Below are 24325 nucleotides of genomic sequence, written 5' to 3' on the forward strand. Positions count from 1 at the left end.
GGAAGAGCGAGGAGTAACGAGGCGTCGCATGGATTTGTAAATGCGCCATTTTCATCACGCGACAATGCGAAACACGCGATAATACATTTCGCGACCTCGCCTCCCATAATTAATAAGAGTGCACGGACGTATCCGCGCGCCCCGCTTCCGCATACTTGTGCGCGCAAGTGTGCATGTCCGTAATACAAACGTGATTATCTCTTGGACCCGGAGATGCACTTATGGATTTGTTTGCGTGGCTGCTGGACGATTAATTGTAATCTGAATCATTGCGAGTAAACCCCCATCGACGAGCGCACAAACATATGTACGAGATAAATGCGCGAATATTTTAGGCTTATGAATTGGTTAAATTAATCTTGATTGATAGGCAATATTTTTCGCCAAAGTACAATCTCGATCGCAATCGGCTACTATTTACATGTTTATGCGACGCCAATAGATTTTACGATTGAGATTTCGGCAGTTGCTTAAATATCCCCCGAAATGACTCAATTATTTACAACTATTTACATAATCTCCTACTAAATTCCCCTTAATGGGCTAAAGAATTTTTTGCTCATATTTGCAAATTAATTGTTTTCAATGGCAATGGGCCATAAGAACCGAGTACACCGGTGATTTTACTTACTGAAAAAATTAATACCAAAGCACAACGCATTCGCGTGCGTTTCAAACATAAACTTAAAGAAAAACAAACGTAGGAAGAAAATAAAATTTACCAACCTAATATTATAATATTGTTCCTTAAATATTTTTAGTTCTCTAGTAGTGTGTATTAAAGCGAGCTGATACGTAGCTGGAACTTTCATGTATTCGAAATCACATCTTATTCATAAATTCTTTCAATATTTAAAATTGCTTTTCGTATATTAAATAAATTTTTTATTTCAAACAGATATTATTCTTCGAATCATACGCCCAACTGAAATAAATGTAAAGAAAAGGTATAAATGCATTCCGGATTTGTTGATTGAATTTGTTTTGAAAATATATTACACGAATATACATAATTCACAATCGTATTGCCTGTTTTGTAGTTGATATCACTATTACTGCTGCTACTACTCCTACTATCCCTACTACTATGACCATCACCACCACCACCACTACCGCTACTATTATTATTGTTATTATTATTGTTGTTGTTGTTGTTTTTGTTGTTGTTGTTGTTGTTATTATTGTTGTTATTATTATTATTATTATTATTATTATTATTATTATTATTATTATTATATTGTTATCCTTTGACGTAATAAGTTAAATTATATTATCTTTCACTTGTTAGCGTCCTGTCTTTTACTTTGTTTTCATTAATTTATGACAAATGCTTTACAGCGACACTTTCAACGTTACAGCAGCATTTTCAACAAAGTGCTTTTATATTAATCTAGATAATGCCTGATTCACGGTTCGCAGCCAAATGCATTGGTCTCACTTGTAACCTTAAATCGCCAAAAAGCAAATACGTATCAGCATCGAAATTAACGAAATTAGTCGAGGGTCGCAGCAGTCCATCGAGTTTTTTTATTTACGGTGGCCGCCACGTGAGGTCAAAACCACGGGAACAAACTCCTCTAACGAAGTACTTAAATTTGTCATGGATTGGTTCCATGCTTAGCCGCACACATACATACATACATATATGCATAGCGCTTTATAATTCTGCGATATCAAATTGAGAATGTACTTTTAAGCAGGATAACTCACTTGGAACTGGGGAGGATGCAAAGGAACATCTAGAGAGGTATTTGAGCATACGGATCGAATGCGCGCGCGTGAGAGTGAGAAGGGAGAAGGAGAGATAGAGAAAGATACAAATACGAGACTTTAGCTGGGGACTAATGCCGAGAGGTTATATCCTAGGGAGTCGAGAGTTTCTCGCAAAAGGGTAAATTTACACGATAACGAGCTGTCTAATAGCTGTATACCACCCCCTCCACTTGTATTCATACTCTAGCACCATTTTGTAACATATACATACCAAGAAGAGTAGCAGCCTGCCGGTAGCACATAACTTTCGGAAATACCTGTATACGTGTACACACACGCGCACGCACACACATATAGATATGTTTATGTTGTGGGGTGGGGAAGCGGGGTTGGACCGCCCGCGAATATATATTGCTACTCTTCTATGTATACACGTATGCTATTCCCTTAAGGAAGTCAGCCTGAGCCAAGGGTCTCGCTCGCTCTCGTACACGGCCGTCAAGAGACTTCGGAATAGTATTTTCTCGTATGTGTGCGCATGCCTGCGTTGCATAACTGTACTTGAGCATACGTGAAACGGGGATTGTGGCGAGGGGATGAGGTGGTGGTGAGGAGCAAATGAATAAAGAGAGGCAGGCAGGCAGGCAGGCAGGCAGGCAGACAGGTATTTGTTGCCAGGCAGCTAGATAGAGAGAGATAGAGAGAGAGAGAGATAGATAGATAGATAGATAAAGAGAGAGAGATAGAGAGAGAGATAGAGAGATATATATATATATATAGAGATAGTTAGAGATAGATAGAGAGAGAGATGACGAGAGTGAAAGCACAGAGCGTGTAAGAGCATTACTTTAAGAAAAGGTGGTAAATAGCGCAGAAAAAAGAGAGTCCGAGCTATTGGGTCGGGAATATATTATTTGTGCGCATTCTTTTGCAAAGATAGTATGGAGCAAGATTGAATAATTTTTTTACTCTGTTCATTTCATGTAGCTTACATATGTACATTAAATTTTGCAAGTTTATTTTTCAGATTAGCCGTAATGCAGTAGGGGCCAAAACATGCTCTGCCTGCAATTTATAATAATACAAACATGCACAAATTTAAGATGAGATACACATTGATTTTGGTGCTTGGAAGGTAATTAAGGGCGGGTGGAAGGTGGGATGCGGTTTGAGAGCGAGGCAAGTTGAAATACTTGCAAGATCCTTGCGATATCGATGATAGATATTTAATTACGATAATTATACGATAAGAATTTATCGCAAAACCCTATGTCGAGACATTTTATTTTTCGCTAAAATTAATTAGGTCTCCCGACGTTATTAGCATAATGCCACGTTTGTTAAAAACTCAACAGGAAAAAGACGATCGATTGTAAGTTAATCTTTTTGAAAGCGTATAAATTTAGCTTATAAGGACAATACACGTTACTAGGCGTAATACCGTCTGGGATAATTATAATACTTAATCTTCCTCGCTGATCACTCACAACAGTCCAAATTAACTCAATAACATCTATTAACAATAAAGAAACCGCTGATATGATCAAATTTACTTTAGTAAACGTGAGCCAAGTCCTCGTTGCAAACTACATCAATTACATTTGGCCAGTAGGTACGGCTGGTAAATCATTTAGCATTGGACAACTCGATTAGAATGTAAAATAATATTCTCCGTTTAAAAAAGGTAAATTCCAGCGTTACTGAGTGCACAGGTGAAATTTCAGCCTACGTATAATGTTTGTTCGCTCGCTCGCTCGCTCGCTCGTTCGTTCGTTCGTTCGCTCGCTCGTTCGTTCGCTCGTTCGTTCGCTCGTTCCTTCATTCGTTCGTTCATTCGCTCCTACATTTGTTTGATTTTTTATTTTACTTTTACTCACTTTAATCTTTCATTAGTCCTGAGAAAGTGGCATAATTAATTAGTTTGAAATATCGTGTGCCAAACGACGTAGTTTCATCGCTCGCATGAATATATTCTGCTTATATAGAAATATGGTTGTTGATACAAGTGACGACGATGCAGCAACATCCAACTATTGGATTGATCGACGGTAGTGATAATATGCGTGGGAAAAAATCAATCGACAGTACAACTGGGAGCTTCGGGAAAAGCTCGGGAAATCTATCCTGTAATTAGCCTGACCTGGTAGTAGCAGGGCTTCGGCCAGGATTTAAGCCTCGACGTTGTAAGAAGCCATTGTTGTGATAATGTCGAATAGCGTATATTTAATATTAAATTTTTTTTTTCACGTTAAATAAGAGTGTTTAGGAGATTAGTTGTCGATGAGCTAATATAAGGCGTAAGTGGTAGTGAGTAAGTAGTTAATTAATTGCGCCTGGTCATTGGCTTTTGGGGCAGGAGCGGTTGCGCGTGTGGCAGTTAACGTTCCTTTTGAATTTCACAGTTGAATTTCGTTTGGAAAAATGCGGATGCAGCAAAGGCAACAATGGCTTTTTCTTTTTTGATGTTTCAACTTCAATTTATATAATACACTTATGCAAAACGACGAAGGAAAGCCCACAATCGTGCCAGATGCGAATAAGTTTAAAAGCCTCGCGCAAACATTTGAAAGGAGGAGAGAAAGAAATCCTCGGTACACAGGCGGGGGCGAGCAAGAGTGACGGTAGCCAACGAGTATTTCACAGCACATTTAAGGGATGATAAAGTACGCGAATGAGCGTAAGAAAGAAGTTGGAAAGAGCGGGAGCGAGAAGGAAGGAACGATTTCGTGTTAGACTTGAAGAATACGTGCGCGCTCCTGGCTTACCTAAACGAAACAAAAAATGTATAAGATTATGGGGGCGCGGGACAGTAAAACTATACAGCGGTGGTGAACTTTTGCTTTTCAGACACTGAAGCTGCTGAAATTCCGTGATATTAAACGTGCATGTTTATAAAGTATCACTCGCTACGTTAAAAATAGCGAGTATTAGGCAGCTGCGTACAAAGTTAAATACTAATAATGATAGAGACTTTGTAGAATTTGTCGTCGGCAACGACGTTGTTCCATAATATTTTCCATATAGCATTTTCTTTATAAATAGGATTAATGATATTCAAAATAATCGTATATTATAACAATATTTAGATAAAAAAATTGGTAAAAATGACAGAAGAAGTATTTAAAATTGTATTATCGAATAATAAAGACAATAATCCGTTTATTATTTCAAGATATTCTTTTTAAAATTGTTTTTTTTTTTTTTTTTTTTTTTTTTTTTTTTTTTTTTTTTTTTTTTTTTTGAATGTTGAGATAAAGTCATAGATGGAATTATTTATTATGCGTTAGAAAGTTGAAACAATTTCAGGACAAAAGGGCCGAATTATAGATTATGTCGTAAAGCCCGGAATTTAAAATATTCTAGAAGAGAAGCAAATATCGTTGGATGCTAATCATAATCATACTTGACCTATTATTATCTAATGGAATAACAAATAGTACAATCGATGACAAAAATCTCATATACCAACTCTGATATTATGTTTGTCGATTGTGATCATACTTATTCAAAAATATCCGAAATACTAAGTAATTAGAAAGAAAGCGTGCCGTTTGTTTGAATTATTATAATGATTATTGTTCTTTTTTTTTTTTTTTTTTTTTTTTTTTTTTGGTATAATGAAATGATAATTAAAATAAAATTTTGTAATTTTTAATTGTTAGTAAAATTTTTATTAAATTTTTTTCACCTCAAAATATTTTGTTCGAAGCCTTTGATTAACTAAAATATAGAATAAAAAATAAAGTTTGTTTTTAATGCAAACGTAAACACAAACATAATAATACACAAGAGCATAGGACTATAGCTGATTTATTTATATTTAATTATTATTTGAAAAGATCTTTGAATATCTGGAAGGATAATTTGATTATACGAATTTCATTATTATCACCCATCATAGATATTATAATAATAAATTGAATTAGAGTTCCCGACAGTGTGTATGCATCTGTACGACGTATCACGACATTTCGTTAATCGTGTTAAACACAACTTTATCGATCATTCCCAATTATGTAATTAAATAATAAAAGAAGCACATCGATTTTCCATTTAATTAATATTAGTTTTCAATAATTTTCTTAGAAAATTATTAATAGATGGATTTCTTTGTTATTACAAAGTTTTATTTGAATAATTCAATTGTAGATGAAGTATGATGTTCTCATAAATATCGATCAGAGTGGATAGAAATACCGTTTTATTAAAAGATTTTTACATTAACAAGAGATTTATATTTACTAATACTGATAATACAGAATTCAACAGAATACAGAGTAGTCGTAATATTTTCAAGTTTCATAAAAAATTGACACAAGACTGGGTGTCGTATACGAGTATAAAAAAAGTAAATAACGATTCTTCCTTCTTTATCATTCTGTCTCTGTCTGTCTCTCTCTCTCTCTCTCTCTCTCTTTCTCTCTTTCTCTCTCTCTTTCCGTCATCTTTATTATCTATCTATATATCAGTTTTATCCTTTCTACGCAGAATTGTGAAATGTGTTTGTTATTTCTTTTGTGGTTGGCACGTGCAGATCCTGTAATTGTCCAAGGCATATTACAGCGCGTTACATCGCCGAATTATTACACTCAATTTTACGTACCCCAGAAATAAAGTTATAGCGGATAATTGGGAGATAAATAGCTACAGTTGTCGTAGTTCGGCGAGTCCATTAGTTTAATTTTCATTATGTAGCGTTCGCGACAATTAGGCTAATTACGTTTTGTCGCGCAAAATGCAAAAAGCGCAACATCATTGCACTCGTTTCCGCTACTAATTGGACAATAAGGAAATTTCTTTTCTCTGGATTATGTTAAGAAAGCGTTTGAACCACTGTACTTATAGACACAAAGACAAAGCTTTGGCAATTTACCGCAATTACGTCATATCTTTAATATGGTCGATGTTGCCCAGTCATTCGAATTGGTTCTTTATCTTAAGATCGGTTAAGCTAGGGCAAATGGCATACATTTCGATTCTATTTATTGATTAAACTAACTGAGGCATCGATATGAAATCACAATGTAATCTGAAATTGCGCTTCGTTAATATCTTTCTCGCATGTATTTATGCATTTTCAAAACGCTATTCGCTATTTAACATTATTAATGATTACATGGACATATCACACATCACTTTAATAAAATGTATAATTTTTATTATTCCATTTGCGCAATAAAATTGTTATATTATTCGTATAATAGTGGATATCGAGTGAAATTATCCTTTAGCAGCCGATTTTAAAATTGCGATTGCCATTGACAAGTTTTTAGAGAGCATCGCATCATATGTCATTAACTAATATGGAGAAGTGAACTACATTTTATGACCTTTCAAACGATATTTACACTTAAATTATTGTTATCGTTTGATTTTTATGCCATAAAAGCGCACGCGTTGCGTAATTCTATGCGTAATAGCATCAATCTCTAGATCATTAAACCAGAATTAAGTATAATAAAAAATTAATTACACTTTTAAGCATTGAAGGATAAGTATTGCACATTAATATAAATTTCCTGAAAATATACTCCCTAATGAAATATAATTTCATTCCAGAAATTTTACGTTCACGCAAAAACGTGCTTTCCACCTCGTGCTTATCCTTTTACAAAACCATACCACTAATTCTTATGCGGCATCCTGGTTTAAAGCAACGAAATAGTGGCACACTTACACCAACTTAAATCCATTAATTCTCTTGCAAACAGAGATGCACACAACAATGGCAATTCCAGCACTTCGCTTGTCATTGCGAAGCGAGACGCTGCGGCCCAAGTAAAAGGCCTCGCGGAAAATAACGAATTGAAGTTTAAAACAGCGAGCGACTCGTCATTCACCGACGTCGCAATTCCATTTCGTAAGCCGTCGAATTTTCTTACGGCCACGAGTCATCCCATCATCCCGCTTGTGAATTTATCCATTCCGCTCGCCTTTCTCCCCCAACCCCCTCCACCGCCGTCAAAATCATCGCCCCACCCCGCACCACCCCTCGGCCCCCAACGACCTAACAACATGTGCGCCTTATTGACAATGCATCGCGCTAGTGCATCGATTAGCCCCTATCGCAATCCCCGATGAAAGCTCGCGACGGAAGGAAATTGTCAGATGAGCCGCGGCCTTGTATCGCAAGGGACGAGCTTTTACGTTACTCCACTAATTTCGTGGCCGGCGCTTATCGCACAATCGTTGTGACCATATCCTCACGGCTCTCACACGAGACTCGTGCGTCAATACGAATATCGACGAATATCGGCCCGATGGGCTTTACCATTGCATGGGACGTGTCGCCTATTACGAAGATGAAATTGCCTCTGACGAGCATTTGGTAATGCAATTTTTATTGACAAGCGACGACTCCCCGCGGTCGCATAGTACACGGTTCATCAATGTACGACCCTCGGCGTGTTTGCGTAATGGTGCATTGATGTTCTCGGAAGCTGGCGGAGGTGAGAGTTCTTTCCTTCCCTTCACTTCTTCTTTTATTTGGATAATTTAATGTGATTTTATTCAGCGAAGAGCGGAGAGGGGGTGTTTAATATCGCAGTCTAATTAAATTTTATTTGCTCAAAAGGGCAATAAACACTTACCGTTAACTTCAAGCCTGATTATAATAAACATCCGTTAACTACTTGTTAATAATAATTCTCTACGATAATTCTACAACTATTGGCTGTTATGTTTAATTGAATTTCATTCAATTGCAAATATTAATATGCCAGGGAAACATAAGCCCGAGAGGAGCAGGAGCGTAATAATAAAGCGTATTAAAATTTTCAAATTTTATACGAGATTAAAAAAAAAAAGAGATAAAAAAAAAACGAAAAAAAAAACGAAAAAAACGAAAAAAAACGAAAAAAAAAACGAAAAAAAAAACGAAAAAAAAACGTAAAACAAAACCAAAGACAGAGAGAGAGAGAGAGAGAGAGAGAGAGAGAGAGAGAGAGAACGAGAGAGAACGAGAGAAAAGAAAATTAAAACGCAAGCTATTACGTAGGCTATTAGATTGTAGGTAAATTTTTCGTAATTGAACTTTAGAATTTATGCTCTCTCATCAGTTCCGTGCCATTAATTCTGAAAAGCCTGAAAAGGAGACTAATTTCGCTCATTTATGCTTATTTTAGTGAGTTTAAAATTGTAAAAAAATAAAAATATTCAAGTTAAAAAGCATAGGTGAAAGAAGTTTCGAATGAATGACTCGATATCACTAATAGAACGCAATTTCTCCGGCTCAAATATGTAAGTTATACGCCTAACAACAATTCCAAGGCTTTCACTCGCTTTTACATCGATGCCGCTTTATCTATTCACGCTACATACCAACCCACACACTCGCACTCGAATAATCAGTTGCAAAGTCGCTCTGAACTAGTTAGGATCTCAAGTATCGACGATGAGATTTTCCGACCTATTATTACACCGGAAATAATCGAAATGAGAGGCAAGTGCTCGGGGACAATCTTATAGCTTATTACTCATTAGGAATTTTCAAAAAAAAAAAAAAAAAAAAAAGCTCAACGATACATTACCATTCGCAGCAGCTGCGAAAGATAATTCGATAAAAGGTAAGGGGAAAATTCGTAGCCAATAGGTGATAGGTGTAGAAAGTGCACGAATCGGTTGTACATTACCTTGCGCCAATCAGGATAAAAGTCGAGGAACGCTCCAAGAGTTTGAAGTGCTCCACGTGACTCTCGTTGCCGAGGAACCGCTGCCCGATCACCTCACCTGGAACATAAAACGGAACACGCTGCTGTAGTGTATTATGTCGGATATCTCATAGTAGGACTGCGGCAGCAGCGCGAGCGGGGAAATTGAAATTTTCCGCTCCCTTCGGCCGCGGTGTTAGTTTTCTCGCGCACCCAAACTAGACGGCAATTGATCTACTTCTCGAAAGTTTAGATTAAAAACTGCGCAATCATAAATTTCCAGCTCGGATTTCCGCGTTGGAGCCAAGCCTAGGTGCGCTGTACTTTTTCTTTCTAAATTAATTTTTAACAAGTGAAAATCAACACCGACACCTTCGCCAATTCTCAAGTCTGCTCCTATCGGCAATGTAGATATCCCTTTCATTTCGGGGAAAGTTAATCAATTATTCGATGGCAATGCTTAGCTTCGTTGGACGAGGTGTCGCGCGAGGCAGACAAATTCAAAAACAAACCAAAACATACGAGTGCTCCATAATGGTAAACAGTGCTCGATAATTCAATTTTCAAATTATCAATTTAATCTTACTCTCCTTGCTCGTTTACTACTAATGCAGACGTACTAATGCATTCTTTTCTTTTCTTTTTCTTTTTTTTTAATATGAATTTTCATACGGCACCGCCAATAAAATCCCTCGCCACGGTGAGATTTGATTTAACGCACGCGAATAATATCGTAATGGTGTAATGAGGGAACGGTGCAATTATTAAAATAGCCTTCTAATTACCAGGCATATAGTTTTTGAACTGCACATGCGCGCATTCGGCTAAGCATTAGAGCTTCGAAGCGACAATATTTCCAAACTTTGATAATCTTTCGCCCTCTTTGATAACGAAGTTTTCACCGAACGAAACAAGCCAAATGTTGAATCTATCTCATTGGGAATGGGAATTAACCGCTCCGGGGGCATAAAATATACGTAGGTGCAAACATCAACAAAGTATATATGTACGCCGAGTGTAAAAGTGGTACTCGTCCCTAATTCAATTTCCGGTTGGGCACGAAAATTTCAATTACCTAAAACTGCATTACAGCCGCGAGTGTTCCATTAACGATTTAAACTCGCCACGGCAATATGCATCCCACGGCTCCTGCTACACACAGCCAAACGCACGCGCACGCACGCGCACGCATACACAAACACAAAGAATTAAAAAAAAAAAAAAAGAAAGAATGAAAAAATTGTAAATGAAAAGGAGAGAGAAAACGTGGCTCGGCGAACGTGGAAGCGAGAGAGATTGCTTCTGGCGCTGCCCTCGTGTTAAGCAGAGATTTCTTTGAAAAGAGGGATGAAGGCAGATGAAAGCGAAGAGATACAAAAAAGAAATAGAAGAAGGAAGAAGAAGGAGGAGGGGGAGGTGATGGAGGACGAGGATGATGATGGGGGTGGGGAGGGGGAGAGGAAGAAGCGGAGGAGGAAGACTCGTCGTTCAACTTCTCGACGATTGTTCACGGGCGAAATCGAGGTGCTATAACTCTCCGCTGGAAGCGAGTTTTCAAATGAGAGGCAAGAGAGAAGCTCGTCAAGGATGCGCCTCGATCCTGCTAATTAACTCGAAGATCCCGAGCGTTTGCCGCCCTCTGCCCATCTTCCGTCTCGCTCTTTATCCCATTGTCTTGCAGCGCAGTCTCGGGTGGCGGAATATCGAGGCACGTGGATTCGTGGAGCGAAGGGCGTGGGTGGGAGAGAGAGAGAGAGAGAGAGAGAGAGAGAGAGAGAGAGAGAGATAGACTGGTGGTAGGAGGATCGGCAATGGTGAGCAAGAGGAAAGTAGGAGGATATATTTATATTATCTTTTGAAAGGCTTTTAAAAACACCCGTGTATTTTCGAAAGCTCGCAATTCATCCATTGTTTTACATTATTTTGGAATAAATTATTCGATTCGCGGGGCCCATCTCAAGCGCAGATAAGTTTCATTTGAATATTCCAAATAAATAAATCAAGTAATGAAGCTTATGAATTCGGAAGGCCATTATTATAAATCATCCCTTTCAATTCGATAAACCGGCATCGCCAGACGGACTTCCGGCCTCAGAGTCGCTGACTTTAATCGAGCCTCGGGCTGCACCTTACCGCGGCTAAAAATTGAAAATGCATCTCGCCGCGATGCATTTTCCAGGATAATTTGGAGATGAAAGCCAGGCGCACCGAGAGATATAAAATAAGGAGTTAATTTGATAATTTATGAAAATTTTAACACGCTCGCCCGAAGATACATACCGCACGAACGCTATTTTTAAAGAGTACGTAGTAAAAAGTTTCGCATTAACGACTAACCGGAAAGTTACATTACGTGAAGTGCGCATTACCGAGTGCGGTAAGTAAATCTTTGCTTAAATTAAAGGTAAAAATGAGGGAAAATGATAATACGTCATGTCGAGGTTATCGATACGCTACTGTCGCTTCTTCGATCGTACATCAAGTGTGCGCGTGTAACCGAAATCGAGCACTTAAAATCAACAGGTCGATTTATATTTTGTGCGCCTTATCTCTATATTATCCACTTTTAGTAACTTCCGAAGAGATACGATAAAACTAACCTACATCTTTGGAATATAAATAATTTTAGAATAACAAAAATGCGAGCGGTATTTCCAGCATCGCATCGGCATCTCTCCTCTACCGAAGCCGTAATTCACATTTCTCCACGTAAGAGTGCCAAAGCCATTCGTTAAATACTCTACCACGTGCACTAGCTATCATCTAAACTATTATTGGGTCAAAATTTCGAGTAAATTTTACAAAGAACACACTTCTCGTATTTCGATTCCCTATATATATATATATATATATATATATATATATGCGGACATAGCTTCATAGATTGGAATGCAATAGCGAGTCACGCGATCCACTCCTACGGGGAAGAAACGAAAGGTTAGGTTGTTGGAGGGGCGAGGGGGAGGGAGGGTGAGGCGTAGAGCTAAAGAAACGAAATAAACGGGAAAATTTCTATTGCTACAAGACGGCGCATTGCTTACATTGTACCGCAAATCATTCGCGGATGCTGAGCATCCAGCGTGAAAGACCGAGAAAGAGAACGCGAAACGAAAAAGTGATGCATGAAACATATGTATTGTAAAATTCCATGCATCCAAGAGAGCTTCTACACGAGATATATCTCAAGGCATTAATATATACGTTTATGTGTCGTTGTTGTTGTTGTTGTTGTTGTTGTTGTTGTCGTTGTTATTAGTGTTCCTATTGCTACTACTGATGGTATTACCGTATACACACGCGCGCGCTCACCAAATCTCTCGTACACGTATTTATACATGGCCGATCTCCGTATTATGCATGAATAACCTCGCAATGCCTAACTATACGCACAAGCACGCCTACATAAACATAAATATAAATAAATATAAATAAATATAAAAAAATTAATGTATGTATTTTCGTGGTTTAAGCGTCGAGAGAGGGAACGTGTGCATGACACCGAGCTCGGGGAGCTCACGTGGACAAGGCCAATCCGACATAAGTAGGCATAGAAAATTATCGGTGCTCGCACACGCGCACACACCATTCTCAAACTCACATATTCCCGCGCGTATCCGCGATCGATACGACGTTTCCGCTATTTGACGGCTTCTCTCTATCTCCCCGCAGCAGCTTTGCACGGGCGGTCGCGACCTGCCGACTATTGCCGTTGCTCTAGCCGCTGATACACCGCAGTAATGCAAATTCCCGATGAGTACGTATGCGTGGGTCAAGGAGTGTCGAGGACGAACAAACGGTCCTGCACCTTCCTCCCTTCGATTCCTTCGTCGTGACGTTCCGCCAGGTACTCGTGTTCACGCCATAACCCCGCTGCCCCCAAGAATCGTGCATTACATTCTCGCTGTGTCATTCCTTCCTCTAGTCGCCATGATTCTGCCGAGGAAGCAGTCATATATGCCATCGTCGCTCTCCCTCTCCCTCCCACCAATACTCTTTCTCACTCACTCTCACTCTCTCTCTCTCTCTCTCTCTCTCTCTCTCTCTCTCTCTCTCCCCTCCCAACTCCCTTGGCAAACCACCGTCACACTCGCCTCTCCTCTCGGCATTTATGTGACTTTAAAGAGAACGTATGCCGTGATGCAATTATCGTTAACTCTAATGAAGCCATAAAGCTGAGCCAACTGTTGGATATAATCTCCATTGTCGATGCAAAATCAATAGGCGAATTAACTCGTAATGTCAATAAGATGCTTTGTTATTCTTACATATTTATTATATAAATAATCTATAATAAGAAGAAGATTTATGCTTTCGTTTCATTCGCTTAAATGCTCCATAGTATAGGCAGAAAACGTAGCAAACGACGTTGAAAATTATATAAGCAACGATATCGATCGATAAATGTATTTTAGCTCGCTACAATACGATGAAAAATAATAAGCTTCGTTTATTAAAGTCCTTAAGTGAATTGCATGAAAGTCTTGTTGTTTATTCGATAACGAATATTAGCTCAGATGAAGATTAGAATTAAAGCTTAATAACAGAGTACTGTGTTTTAGTTTTAATGGTATTACTATTTTTTCAACCGATTTCTTACTCAAACGAAGGATATAAGTTTTTTTTTAATTGCTTAAACATGTTAGGACGAGAAGGATCGATTAACTGGCAAGGAAAATAATTAATCGACGCTGCAAATCTATTATTAACGATCTCACTTAAAAGCTTTCTCCATATTTAAGTTTTTGCATTATTTTTACTTCTATTTTCCTTTTTTTTTTCTTCTTTAGTTCTTTTTGCTCTTACATTTATTCTTCATTATTAGATAACGTTGTGTAATTTTCTAACAAGGTGTAATCCAATGGTTAAACTAAACAATTATTGGCGCGGCTTTATGCATCGGTAAATAAGACGGAAGGATTTACCGCTTCGATCGAAGGTTCGCGATTCGCAACTCCGCATAATGAATGTTCGCGTCGAGCAATCGATCAATACATCAAGGAGTTTAGCATCTCCATGACAGGGGCGACTTTCCATCGCGCATTCAAATGAAATTCGCATGAATTTTACCCGCGACTTTTTGCGAACAATGCACGCGAGCGAGCTCGTGAATTGCCAGATTAACGAAACTTCGATTCCAGCATCTCTCATATTTTTGCAGCGTGACGGCCTCGCTGAATTGGCCAGCAGGTAAGAAAATGATTTGCCATCCCGCCAGCCCCCACCCCACCCCCCCCTCCCCCATACCCCCATTCCCCCGTTCCCCCACCCCAACCCCGGACAAAACGATGAAATACGCGCATAGCCACATGGGCGCACTCGCGCGCGAACCTATTGGCTCTCGTGAATTTTCTGCGAGCTCCCGAGCTCCTTCTCTCATCTTGGTCAATCTGTCCGTGAATGCATGTGTGAGTTCGAGACCATCGGGCTGAGAAAAGAAACGAGAAGAGCTTTATGAATTTTTCATCCAACCTACGGGGCTTCAATTTTCCTACATTGCCCATACCCACAGCCAACAGCCAATGAAGCATACATGCACGTTTATAGTGTGCGAGACTGAGGGAGAGAGGGAGAGAAAAGTAAAAGATTCGACGCTACGCTCGTGTGATGTCGGCAAACGAGATTTCGTCTTATGGAGATTTCATCAAAGAGTCGGCATCTTTTTCACCGGAAGAATGCCTTAAATGCAATTTTTCATCAATTTTCGTAGGGCTTTTTACAGGGCGCCAATAAAAATTGGCGAGTCAAACTCCTCCAGTTGGAACAAGTTCCAAAAAAGTATTTAATTCGATGGAAGAGAGCTCAAGATTAAACATTCAGCAGCTACGAGCTGAAACATTCAGCTAAAATATACTGATTTATTTAGCAATTTATTAGCTGCGTAATGTACATAATTACCGTATTCATAAGTATATTAATAATAATTCCTTGTCGGAGATATGACTTCTGATAAAATATGCTATTACAATTTCGTGAGCATGCCATGTCATTATCTTCTGTTGGAGAATGTACGTTGGGGTTAGTTGTCGGGAGGGGGGAAAGTAAGCTAGGCCACGAATAGTCAAATAGCTACTGAGTGAAATAATTATAATAAAGTCATGAGAGAAAGCAAAGACATTTATTGTAAAGAGAATTAAGGCGAGCTCTATACAATTATTTGGATTGAACGTCTCGAAGGAATAATGCTCCTCTTAATATTAGAGGCAGCGATATGGACCGAATCGAGGTTTATAAGCAATTGGAAATGAGCGTATTTACTTACACGTATCTGGGTGGAACGATTGCATTGATTGTGGTGGTGGGGAGGAGGAGGAGGAGGAGGAGGAGGAGGAGGAGGAGGAAGATCAAGATCAGATTTACATTACATTTCATTGGTAATAATTTAATCGATTTAAAACAATGGATTGTGCATTAAGTGGGGCTCGAAATCGCACAAAAGTCCCATGTAAATTTAATCCGGTCCGCCTTTGGAGTTTACTTTATTTTGCAAGCTGTTTAATCAAATAATTAATAAGCACGGGTACGGAATATAGATTGACCCCTTGGGCTTAATCAGATATTATTATAATCTATGGTATTATTTCATTGGCTAAACAATGGGAGTTTGCTTGGAGATTAGTTTTTAAAGCGTATATCATGAATATAAAGCAACACGAACGATCTTGCCGCGATAACTTATAAACGAAAGCATCGAAGCATACATTTTTTTCTAAATATTATCCCCTCCCCCATTCCATCTTTTATATTCACTTACTTTTAATATCAGCGGTCGCGCACTTATCTAAAAGCTTGGCATTCAAACACGCTATTATTCATCATTTTCGAAAAAGTCCCGAGGTTAAACGAAGCTTTAGCAGTGTCTTTTATCGTCCTTTAATTTTGCCCGTTGAAAATTATCCCGATGATCATATCAAAATTAAAATACAATTACCCGATACGGAAATTAATCAGACGGAGAGACGCGATTGCTTATGCAAAAGCGAACAAGTTATTGAAAAGAAACTTAACTTCCCATGAGCGTATTCACCTTTCAGGCTGAGTCGATTGAAACGAAGAAACTAGCATATTACATTGTATTCGTTATAAATATACAAAGAAAGGTGGAAGGTATTTTAAAGAGCAAATACAAAGGTATTTAATAAAAGGAGCGATTGGCCAGTGTATGGTGACAGTCACAGTCTCGCCTACAGCGCCCTAAAGAAATAATCGAATACAAGTTAATGATGAAAAATGGCACGAGGAGGGGCGGCTGCTGCATCATCCGCTGCGTCATCGGACATGCCCGGGATAATATATTAAGTTAAAGAGACGATTAAAATTGACAAAGGATTATGACGTGACAATGTCCTGCCGTTATTACCGTTTAAATAACTTGAACACGACGTCGCTGCACCGCGAGTCGCCCTCGTCCTCGAAATCTCACCAAATCTTCGAACCACCTCCCCTTAAATATCTTCAGGACGGGCGTTCTGAATTCTCTTTCCCCCTTGTCCACTTTTCTCCCTTTTCGCTCCTGCCCCATCACATCCGTAACCATAGCGTTACGTCATCTTAGCCACCGTTACCAGCGCCGCCATTGTTATTATAAGTACGAGGTGCGCGTTACGGAGGGCTCGTATACGTGACGACCCGGAAGCCCTCGTCTCAATCCTCGATTAATCTCGCTACGAGGAGGCGGATGCGCATCTTGACCTACCGCCATCATAATTCTGCTCCCTCCCCCTCCCCGCCCATTAATGATGCGCCGAGCGTCTCCCGCTCATTCCGACGTCGGCGGAATTTAATTATTACGATTCTCTTCCCGAATAACTTGAAATATATATTTTTCCTCTTATCTCTCCTCGCTGTCCCGGCTATTTTTTTTTTCTTTATTTTTTCTTTTTATCTTTTTCTAAGCAGATCTCTTAATTGTTGACGCTCGTGAAGTACTGCGACGAAGAGAATGACAACGCGAAAAAACGAGACTACGAAAGAAGATAAAGGGCGGGGGGGGGGGGAAGAAAAGGGAGTCGACTCTCCTTTCTTTCGTTAAATTATTTGTATAAAGAAACCAATCTCATTAAACCCGAGTCCCTTAAAAGATTGAAAATAAAATTGCATTATAAATTGGACGCCCGGAGGACGGGGCACTGCTCCCGCGCCACTACTACCCCTATAAAATAATTAGGTCGCGGATTTTTTTTTTTTTTTTTTTTTCCTGAATCTTTGATCGTACGAGTGGAGTGATCGACGAAGGGATTAAATATTTTTCGACGTAAGGAAGACAGGATCGTTGTTGGATAACGGACACTCGTGATTAAGAAGTCAGCGAGCCTCCAACGAGCATCCCCAATATGTAGGAGACGTAACGAGGCCGTAAGGCCTGCTGGGCATCAGGAGGGCGAGCTCGTATTTTGGGCGCATCTCCGCGCAATAAATCACCTCGTCCGGAATGCGCCGACGCCCCGACGCCGAGACGCGAGATTTATGCGGACGAGCTTGAGAGGAGGAGCAGCCACCAACCGCGGCCCTGTCGCTCGTAATTAAAACTTCAATCGGTGAATTTGCATTATAATGTGGAATGAGGTCCGCTCGTTTGGCTACCAATGAAGTCCGCACTCGGTAATCGGATGATATATACATGTTCGTTGACGTGGGAGGAGGAGACGATCGGATATGACCTCGGGCTCGTTGGATGAGGCGGTGATGAGGCTGCCATGAAGGAGAGAGAGAGAGAGAGAGAGAGAGAGAGAGAGAGAGAGAGAGAAACGACCGTAAATACCGGAGAATTATAAGGTGGAAGGGTAGGAGACAGTTGGCAGCCGAGGGAAGCCCTGGGTTACACCGTGAATCATTGGGTCACGCGAGGGACCGTACACGCGGTGGCGCACACGTTTTCTGCTTCCTCGCAACTTCTCTTACGATACATCTACGTAGAGAGAATACATCGGCTACGTAGGAACACGTGGAGCTGAAGGTTTGTGTAGATGCAGGTCCGGTACCAACTGGTGCCTCGGCTCGACGACGAATCCTTTTTCTCTTCTCTATTTTTTCGTAGTCGTGCTTTATTGCCGCGGCCATGTATGGCTGTGATGCTTTTGCACATGTGATCGTGGATGCGAACTGATTCCTTTACCCATCTCTTCGTCCCGATATCGTCCTCGTGCTTGCTCATTCGTCATGCAGGGGAGGTTACCATTACTTTTAGATTTTATTCAATGTGCGCGATTGTGTTTGCGATTTGCGATAGTGCGTGTGCGATTTGATGCGAGTTTTTGAACGATCAAAAAAGCGCTCGACTATCAGTTTCGAGAAACTCGCAAAAAGTTGAAACGTATCGTCGCCGATATTGATTGAGATTTCAATGAAGCGCGTTAAAATAGTTTGGAAGAAATGCGCGACAGCTGTCTCGTGCATAATGAGACGTAGTTTCGAAGTTCCAAAGGGGTAACCAAAAGGTTGGAGAACGACGAGAGACTTGCATTCTAATTATGCAAATAAAATGTGAGATAAAGGTTTGGGAATATCTAGAAATTAAAATCAGCGGATTTCGAGACTGGGAATATGGGAGGGGAAAAAAAAAGTAAACGTTCAAGCTTGTTAAACGATAGATAGAGAGTGGAAAGTACTTATTTATGAAGATTCGTAAGAACATTATTAAGTCCCAATTTACTTTTGCAATGTTGTTTGGAATAATTATCTTCGTGATTACCGTGGAAATTGTCGATTGCTTGCCAAGTTCAATCGACCCGATTAATGTTAGCCAGTTTGCCAATATCCGCGACAAGCAAGACAATCTTTCCACACTGACCGTCCATTATCTCGATTATTCTCGATTACTCTTCAAGCAACGCAATACTTCTTAAAAATAAGTGTTCAACTGTATTATCTAAAGGTGAAATCGGTGTAATTGTAACATACCGACTTTAGCGATTACCGCGACATTGCGATAAGCAAGCTACATATGTTGGAAAACATATGTCTTACCGAGTCCGACATTGTTCTACTGATGACACACGGCCAAACTTACCGCATTAAATCTATCTCAAAAGGCCATTCCTCAACTTGCCAGATAAGAATATTAATTCTTTAAAATTACCATAGCTGGAACAAGAGATGTAGACGAGCAAGTCCCACGCTTACACACCTTTATCGCCATCTCGCAACTTTTTTTTTCCCCTCGCAATCAATAATTTACGAATATAAGTGTATTCTTAGCATCGCCTCCATGTGCCGTTTAATACTTTGCATATAGGCCTCACTTGCCGACTCTGCATACACGCACGAATTTTCGAGCTAACGAATTAAAAAAATTTTCCCACGCACGTAAGCGCCTCCTTATCGAGCTTTCAGTCAAGGCTGCTCCCTGCTTTTATCTCGTAGCAGTAACGCCTGCCTCGAGGTTTATCCAATGTTACGTAACAACGATGCGAGAGCGAACGCCGTCGGCCGATGCTCGACGATAATTCCTGATGGTTCTGCGGCACGCGAACTTTTTCCCCGCAACGCGTCCTCCTCGTCATCTTAACGAATTTCTCGTGCATGCACATACATGACTCGAACGCGCTCTGCCCGCATTCATGGCCAGTTGGAATTTTTAAATCTTACCGTTTTTCCCGTATTAGAGGGCCGCGTGAAAATACGAAAACCCGACTCTTGTCGCTACATAATACGAGGCCCGATCACTTAGTTGGTTTAGCCTAGTGTAGTAATGCACAAGATTTTGTTTGCTCAGCTGTTAGAAAATGCACAAACTGTAATACACCCTGTGGTATTAATAATTTTTCTTTTCGCTATTAATAATGAATAATGTATCATCAAGTAATTACGTGCATTATTTATGCGCTTTATCAAACGAATCGTTAGACCTAAATTCAAAGCTTTTCGCCATTTAATCAAACGAGCTCATCTGATAAGCATCCACACTACATTACAATACATATATACATACGGCACGTGCGTAACTCGTAAAGCGCACATATTTATGTTGGAAAAGTTACGTCTCGTCAAAATAAGTCTATCGTCTTCTAGCTCGAGCTTCTAGTTCGAACCTTGGCAAAATAATGCTTTAAGATTATTCGATTAAGAATTATCGAAGACTCGGAATAACTCAAGAAATAATATTATCACTCTTAATAAAAATTATCCTCTAAAATTCAACAGTCATATTATAACTGAAAATTCACTTAAAACATTTAAGTACAATTTTCAAACTGGTTATAGTTTTGCTAAGAGAAGTTTAGCATATAGTTGTGTGAAAGTTGCTTCTGAAAATATATTCAAATTTAATGGAAATAAGATCATTATTTTTGAAATGTTATATAAATTATAGAAAAGATAAAATTTGAGAAGCGGTCTGTACTTTTGAAAATGTATCTCGTGCATCAATTACTGGGATGAAAAATATTAATTCATATTGAAATAATTTTCTCAATAGAAATATATATATATATATATATATATATATATATATAGTAGCTAATATATACTTTATGTGAAATAGAGAAATAATAATTTACACACACGCGTAAGCGCACATATTTATATATATATATATATATATATATATATATATATATATATATATATTATATTTCATCAATCTAAATGTTCAATTTAAATAAATTATTAATAGTGAAATTAATCACTGCAGAAGAACTTGTACATTATAAAGCAATGTAGTGAGTGAAAAATTTAAAGAGCATCGGTCTGTTTAAAAATAAATTAATTCTTAAGTAATTTGAATAGATCACTCGGCAATTTTTTATTTAGGACTTTAAACACATCCCCAACAAACTGTATCATAAAAGCTGCAATAAAAAATTCAAAATGAATAAAACTGTAGTATAGACGGATGACTATGATTTCTTTTTTCTTTCTTTTTTCTTTCTTTTTTTTTTTTATTTTTTTTTTACAGTGAGCATAAAACTTTATATTTCGTAGTGACTAGATTCAAATTTATGTTGAACTAACTTGTGCTAAGGTAGTTTTTAAGTTTTTATCATTACACAAATCAATATTATAGTTTATAATGGAAAAGTGAGAAGGTCAAAAACACTTCGTGGGCTTCGATAATATTTGTTTATCAGTTGTTTGACACACTATCGGCCGATATTGTTATAAAATTTTGGAAACCCATTGTGCGCTTGGATATAATTAATAAAACCGTATTGTGCATGGCTGAGGAGCACAAGCGACTAAAATTCCAAATAGAGAAACGATTGGAAACTGCTTGCTTCGATCGCTCATTATATTATTATAATGAATCGCTATTATAATGCATTAACCTTTGGAGTAACTAATACATGAAACGAGCAACATCCCAGTAATCAACGAACATTATTCAGGACAGAGGCAACACAAATTACAGTCGTTGGTTGTCTGTAATTAGCCATACAGAAGATCGTAATTGTGTCTCGCCACAGAGTAAATAAGCCGACGAATAGAAAGAGAAAGATATATATATATATATATATATAGAGAGAGAGAGAGAGAGAGAGAGACATAGAGAGAGATAGAGAGTGAAATAAATAAAGATACGAGAAAAGAAAAAAGTCAACAACAACGAAAAGAGATAAAATAAGCATCGCTATCCATCCGAACACTTTCATCATCGATAACTCGTGCGCCAATCAAATTAATGGCCGCCCGTTGCGAATCGAATCACGCAGTCGCAGTTTTCCTCCCCATAAATAGTCGAGTGGCCAGCCAAGTCGTGAGCGCGGCATCGCACCACAGCCTTTTAAAGACAAGACTTTACGCGTACCCGTCCTGGTTAAAAAGGACACGGGCTCGCAAGGAGCCGCGACTGAAACTGGATCTTACTTCGGCTCTCGTCCAGTCGCCTCACTTTATAACCCTTTGGCTGTGCACATCCTCGAGCCTGGTCAGTCGGCTTTTTCATTTTGTCGAAGGAGAGAAAAATGTTCAAAGATCACACTCGAGACTTCAAAGGAGTATACCCTCGGGGCTGGGATTTATAATATCCTTTATGGTATCAGAGAGAGAGAGAGAGAGAGAGAGAGAGAGAAAGTGAGAGAGAGCGCTGAATTTAAGAAGGATATTTACAATTTTTATCTCTAGGGGATGGGTGCTGGGAGAGTAGGCAGATTATTCGGAGAATAGAGGATGAAATGCACGAACGGCTGCACGCGACTTTCCTTGTCACAATTAATATTCCTATTAATTCAGATTTTCAAGAATATTTTCTGCATTATTTAGTTAGCCGAAGTGTAGCTGCCACGCGCTGCCAAGATTCCCTAATACATAAGAGAGATTAACTCCGGTTTAATTTAATTATTTATTGCTATTCTTTGTGGTCGTTAGGCTATTTCAGAGTTAGACTTTTATCTCGTATTCGCGAAGCTTAAAATCGATATAATTCGCATGAAGTAAACTAGATATTTTAGATATTTGGTATTTAAAAAGTTGAAAAGAAGGAAAATAAAAACTCTTGTAAAGTGTATGAGAACGTAGAGAACATGTTAAACACGTAAATGAGGCGAAACACTCGTAAAATCCCGAGAATCCCTTGTTTGCTTTTTATAACGATATAACGACAAACTTTTATTTCCCTTCAATGCAATCGTTGAATAAATTAAAAAAGCATCAAATTTTAAGCGCCACGTCTTTCGAAAAGTTCAACAAAGCTTTATAGTTAAGTCGTTACGATAATAATTTTCCGATCCGCTATTACGAATAAAGAGATGCATTAAAAGGAAAGAAAATTGCCAACCAACTGATAAAGCGGCGATTTACCTCAAAATTACTCATTGACTTTCCTCAAGCTTTAACGAGAAGGATGAAAAACTTCTCTAATCGAATGAAATTAAACTATGCTCGATTAATTAATAATGACATGGCGCTTGTCACATTACCTGTGCCACACAGTATTTGCGCAAACTGTTACACGAGCTCATTGCGCGTGCGTGATGAGTCGATAGGATGTCTTAGCGCACTTGGCGTAAAATCATACGTTGCGCAAAGTTTTTTTTACCCCTGACGACTGGCTTTCTCCATCGACATGCGTAATTCAATGGATTTCTCGCGCTCAATGGCTCAAAGGCTTTTTTCTTTTTTTTGTCCAATGAAAATTTAAGCGTAACGAGGAAGAGAGCGATTCATTGGCCGTTGTCCAAGTATTTTTTTCGCTAACGCCATTAAAGTTGCGTAAGGCATTAGATTGCAAGTAAATTAGAATGGGAATTGTACGATGAAAGTCGCAAATATTCTTCTTCCTCGTAATTGACCGAGCAGTTTAATGCGACGGCGACTTTTCATCTCTTCGCGCAACTAATATGTCCTTATAACAAAATCAACGATCAACCAACGGCAAGAGAAAGAGAATTTTTAGCCGTAAGGATCGGTTTGTGGATTGAGAAGCGGGAGCGTGAGCGGGAGCGGGAGCGGGAGCGGGAGCGGGAGCGGGAGCGGGAGCGAGTGTAGGAGAGAGGGAGGAGGAGAGCAGACGAAAAAAAAAAGAAAAGTCCGATGAAATAATAATTGGATAGAGGGTGAAAGTGAAGCGGTATTGATTAATTATTTTTAAAAGTTAATATTGTGCTCGGTTGTTCTCATTTTATAACCGTCTTCGAGCAAATGTATTATCTCGTACATAATATGGGAATATACAATACGAAAAAACAAATATTTCCGAGGAGGTAATCATTGCTCATTGCAAATAATAGCCTTTGAATAACCAACTGCTCGTATTTTGAAAGACACATCTCACATTGTCAATGAAAGTAGAGATATTTCTGTTTGTGAATTATCTCCGAAAGTCCGATGGAGTCGTGTACGTCGTGGAAAGTTGGAATTTAAAAGTATTTTATCGAACCCGTGAGTAAAAACACAAGCGTCATTACAAGCACAAATAATAGTTTGAGATAAGAGTTTTAAGGTAATTACGCGGGATTATAATAGCAGAGTGATCGCAATAACAAATGGCATAAGCAATCTAAGCCCGTGTTACATTAACGAGGAAATTA

At 38.9% G+C, this 24325-nt stretch overlaps 1 protein-coding gene across 1 annotated transcript in view; it reads right to left on the reverse strand.

Annotated features, from left to right (window-relative positions):
- Positions 1-24325, reverse strand: part of LOC105361816 (semaphorin-1A) — a 269541-nt gene that overhangs the window by 140213 nt on the left and 105003 nt on the right. Inside the window, 1 exon segment of the mRNA XM_011499098.1 lies at positions 9345-9441. Coding sequence (XP_011497400.1) covers positions 9345-9441 — 97 coding nt within the window.

This window comes from Ceratosolen solmsi, unplaced genomic scaffold (genome assembly GCF_000503995.2).
Source record: "Ceratosolen solmsi marchali unplaced genomic scaffold, CerSol_1.0 scaffold2, whole genome shotgun sequence".
Lineage (NCBI taxonomy): Eukaryota > Metazoa > Arthropoda > Insecta > Hymenoptera > Agaonidae > Ceratosolen > Ceratosolen solmsi.